The sequence below is a fragment of the Helobdella robusta genome (genome assembly GCF_000326865.2).
Source record: "Helobdella robusta unplaced genomic scaffold HELROscaffold_9, whole genome shotgun sequence".
Classification (NCBI taxonomy): Eukaryota; Metazoa; Annelida; class Clitellata; order Rhynchobdellida; family Glossiphoniidae; genus Helobdella; species Helobdella robusta.
In genome coordinates this window covers 5,009,269-5,014,551 of record NW_008705512.1, presented here as the reverse complement: position 1 = coordinate 5,014,551, position 5,283 = coordinate 5,009,269, and the positions used below count along the sequence as shown (strand labels likewise).

The 5,283-nt window shown below is 33.3% G+C and overlaps 1 protein-coding gene across 1 annotated transcript; it reads left to right on the top strand.

Annotated features, from left to right (window-relative positions):
* Positions 1-1,883: 1,883 nt before the first annotated feature.
* Positions 1,884-3,861, top strand: HELRODRAFT_166436 (hypothetical protein; the record flags this gene model as incomplete). Its single annotated transcript, XM_009033359.1, has 3 exons — positions 1,884-2,274; positions 2,392-2,723; positions 3,826-3,861. 3 exons carry the CDS (start codon positions 1,884-1,886, stop codon positions 3,859-3,861), a joined length of 759 nt encoding a protein of 252 aa, XP_009031607.1.
* Between the last annotated feature and the right edge of the window lie 1,422 nt (positions 3,862-5,283).

The following is a 5,283-nucleotide window of genomic DNA, read 5'->3' as shown; positions in this document are numbered from 1 at the left end:
TCATTCATTCGTTCATACATTCATACATGCAAACGTACATTCATTTATCAATCTTTCAATCAAGGTAGGCTTTTGTAAACTTTGAAAAAGAGATCGTCAGGTTGGTCCAAACGATACGAAATAGTTGTTTCTTTACGTTTCGGTATTTCGATATGATACGAGACACCTGTAAACTGTAGATTTTGACATTTCGATACAAAACGAGACACTGGCAAACTGTAATAGAGAATGAAAAAGTAAGGAAACAATAATTCCTTGTCTGAAAGTAGTAGAAAAACTCTTCGATGTTTTTCATCAAATGTAGTACATTTATCATTTTTTTGTTGATTGGTTGTTGTTGCTGTTGCTGATGTTGTTGTTGAGAATGATGATGATGTTGTTGTTGTTGATGATGATGTTTTTGTTAAGAATGATGATGATTTTGTTGTTGAAGATGATGTTGTTGTTAACGTTTTTTGTGACGATGTGCTATTGTTGTTGTTGTTGTTGTTTTCAAGTTATAATTTTAATGTGATCAAATTAGTTGTTGATGATGATTTTCTTTCTGTAAAATTTGCAACTTTCAACAGCTGAACACACAATTCAAAACATCGAAACAACAACATGACAACGATAACTACAACATGTCAACGGCACGACAACAACCACCACAACAACAACAGCCAAAACAGAATGACAATTAAGACAAGGACTGCGTGTCTTAATTATTATAAACCATCAGAACATCACGTCACGACAACAACGACATCAACAACGACAACATACATCCTCATCATTAACAACAACAACATTAACAACAACAAAAACTCAAAAAGAACAACAACTTAATCACGTGACGACAACAAAAACAGCAACAACAGCAGCAGCAATCTTAGCACCTTTCTTTGTTCTCAGTCAATATTTATGTTTACGTTACTAATGAATAATCTTCAGTACAAACCTGCATACATACATACATACATACATACATACACACATACATGCACACACACATATATACATACACATACCTACATACATACATGCATAAATACATACATACATACAAACATATATACATACATACATGTCACAGTGGTAATCAAATTGGCTTATAAAAAGCAAAGTACCTCTATAGCACATCATCAAATGTAATAATGGAAAAAAAGAAACATAAATTATGTATATATATATATATATATATGTATATAATATATATATATATATATTTGTATATATATATATATATATCTGTATATATATATATATATATCTGTATATATATATATATATATGATGCCAATATTTCATATAAATATATACAAAGATTTATATCCTCGTTAAAAAAAAAAGATTTATATATATATATATATATATATATATATATATATATATATTTCTCACTTATAAATATTTATGTAAATACATATACACCATGTATATGTATGTATGAATGTATGTATTTATGTATGTATGTATGTATGTATGTATGTATGTGTGTATGTATGTATGTATGTATGTATGTATGTATGTATGTATGTATGTATGTATGTATGTATGTATGTATGTATGCATGTATGTTTGTGTATGTATACACGTATGTATGAACTTATTGCACGTATGTCAGTCTGACATTAAATAATGAATTTTGTTAAAATAAGAAATTTATTCAATTGAATATTTTTTTAACGTAAGGTAACGTAGCATGACATCAAGATACTGACATCAATAAAATGAGTGACATACATTTAGATTATCATCAACAACAACAGCAGCAACAACAACAACAGCAACAACAACAACAGCAACAATTTTGCCATCCTTCATTTTCTCCCCAGCAACAACACCACTACCAACGAACGCACGTGCAACGAGACACCGATTTAACTACACAAAACTCAAAAATGACAAGAGCAAAAAAATCCACCACAACAAAAACTACAACAACGGAAACATCAGCAACTACAGCGACGACAAACCCGATCTTTCGTCTGTTCACCTTAGAAACAGTTTCAAGAAACTTGCAACAGCAAAGTGACTCGCGTCGTGAGAAACAACAACAACAACGCGACCACCACGAACGAAGACTGGCCGCTAAGAAGAGGCGGAAGAAATTTAAGCAACAACTTCGGCAACAACAACAAAACGATCAGCGTCAACAATACACTGAACAACAACAGCAACAGCAACAACTCATTGAATTACAACCACAGCAGCAACAACCTCAACAGCAAAATGAGTATCAACAAAATTTACATGAGGAATTTAAACTTAACAATGAAGATGATGCAATAAGTAAAAAACATCGCGGAGATCGGCTAGAACAATCACCTCACAAAATTTCAACATCATCAACAACAACATCAACAACAACATCATCATCAACAACATCGTCATCATCAACAACAACAGCAACAAAAGCGGTCTCAAAAAGAATAAGTCTTTCAATCCCATTCTTCCAAACGAAGTTCGCCTCGGCAGCAACAGCATCCGCCAACAACACAAACTACCCACATTTAAACCAACTCATTCAGCAACACAAACAACAACAACCACAACAAGACAACAACGATCAATCGCCTAAGAAACCCGCCCAAGACAATCCGGAAAAGGAAGAAGAAAAACCTAAACCCAATAGCCAATTAGAAGCCGGAAAAAAGTTGCCCCGGAAGTTGGGTTCATTTCCGGTTGAACTATTTGGCAAACCGATAGAAGAGTTGGATGAATACTACTTGGATAAAAATGTTAGTTTTGAGTTTGATTTAGTCATATAATTCATATTATCGTCTATTTTTTTAAAGTTAAATGAATGAATGAATGAATGAATGAATGAATTATTTCATCGATATAATTGTCATGATCTTTGGTATATTGTCATCGTCGTCGTCATCATCATCGTCGTCATCATCTTCGTCGCATTTTGGTATTCAGACTTTCATGGTCATAGCTAGAGACAAGACAATATACAGGTAAGTTATGTGCGCTTGCATGCATGTATGTATGTATGTATGTGCGCATGTATGTATGTATGGGTGGATAGATGGATGGATGGATGGATGGATGGATGGATGGATGGATGGATGGATGGATGGATGGATGGATGGATGGATGGATGGATGGATGGATGGATGGATGGATGGATGGATGGATGGATGGATGGATGGATGGATGGATGGATATTTGTTTGTATGTATATTTGTACGGATGTAATATCATTATAAATATTTTTTTAAATATAAATAAGTAGCGTAATTAAATCATTAATATTTGAAGTACTTTTGAAATAATTTTAAAAATGTTTTCAGATTTAGCGCTACGAAAGGACTTTTCTTGCTGAGTCCCTTCAACCCGCTAAGGAAGTTATCCATCTTCCTCTTAACACACCCATATCTTTTTGTAGCTCAATATATTTGAGCGATGTATTATTTTTATCATCAACTTTTCTGTCATGGCTCATTATTTTTGTAATTTCTTTTGTCTATGTTATTTATGCCTTTATTTATGTCTTTGTTGATGTCATCATTTTTCTCATCGTCGTCGTCATCGCTGTAATTCAATCACCATCATCATCATCATCATAATTGTCATCATCATTATTATCATCATTTTTACTAAATTAACTGGTATTATTTAACACAAAAAACCATTCATTCACTAAAGCTTTGATTCATTCATCCATTTATCCATTCACCATTCATCTATCTATCCATCTATTCGTTTATTCATTCATTCACAAATTCATTCATCCATCCATTCATTCATTCATTCCTTAACGCAAAATTATAACACGATGTTTAGCCTATTAGTTATGTTGGTCATTTTAGTGAACTGCATTTTCATGGCCAGCAATCAAGAACTGCCCAGTTCGGAGTTAGTGCATAAATTAACATAAATTAAAATATATTAATGGCTAAAAATAAAAAAACAGTTAAAAGTTTTAAGGGCTCATAGCTTTGAAAATTTTAAAAATAGATTCAATAGATATATTTAAGTAGGGTTTTGTGTGTGTACGTGTAATTGTGTATATGTGTGTGTGTTTTTGTGTGTGTGTTTGTTTGTGTGTGTGTGTGTGTGTGTGTGTGTGTGTGTGTGTGTGTGTGTGTGTGTGTGGGCATCGCGCGTTCACATATACACATGTGTAATGTAAAATCTAAAAAAAGGAAAAAATGGAAGCCTAATTGTATTTGTCGATATAAAAATAGAACTAGAAAAAAGAAGAGAGAGAGAGAAAGAAAGAGAAAGAGAGAGAAAGAAAGAGAGAAAGAGAACGAAAAGAGAAAAATAAAAAATAAAGAGGTATAGAAAATAATAAGAGAATAAACGATAATAAATGAGGAGGAGAAATGAGGAGGAGAGAAAAAAGTGGAAAAAAGAGAAAGTGAGTAAGATAAGAAAGAAAAGAGAGAGAGAGAGAGAGAGGAAAAAAGAGAGAGAGGAAAAAAATAGGAAGAGAAGAACAAAGAGAGAGATAGCAAAAAGAAAAGAAGTAAAAAATATGTATTTACAAATAGACATAAAAGTAGTTACGGCTGGGAAATGGTAATTAAACAATGCGCATGGATTTTTTTAATGTATTTCTTTTGTACGTATGTATGAATGTATGTATGTGTGTGTGTGTGTGTGTGTGTGTGTGTGCATGTATTTATGTATGTGTGTGAGAGTATGTATATATATATGTATGTGTGTAACACACACACACACACGCTCACAAACACACACACACGTTCACAAACACATACACATACATATGCACACGTACATACAGAGCAGTCTTCACAGGAATATACACAGTTGAAAGCCTGGTGAAAATTCTTGCCAGGGGTTTCATATTCAGTAACTTCACATATCTGCGGGACTGTTGGAATTGGCTTGACTTCATTGTCGTGTCTTTGGCGTAAGTTGTCGTGTAGTTTCGTGTGCGTAGGTTGCTGCGTGTTTCTGTATTTTGAGATGTTTTTGTGGTGTGTTTGTTTTCGTGTGTGTGTAAGTGAGTGTGTGTGTTTAGATTGTTGTCTGTGTGTTTAGATCGTTGCGCGTGTGCGTGTGCGTGTGTGTGAGAAAAATGAAAAAAGGAGAGGGTATTTTGTGGTGTGTGTGTATGTGTGTGTGTGTGTGTTCACATTGTTGTGTGTGTTTTGGGGAGTGTTAATATCTGCCACTTAAATAAAAATATACATGCATACACTCTTTTACATACACACACACACACATACACACATACATACATACATACATACATATATATACGTTGGTAATAGACCATAATTTTTACAATATTCTATAAATTCTACCGAATGTTTGGCG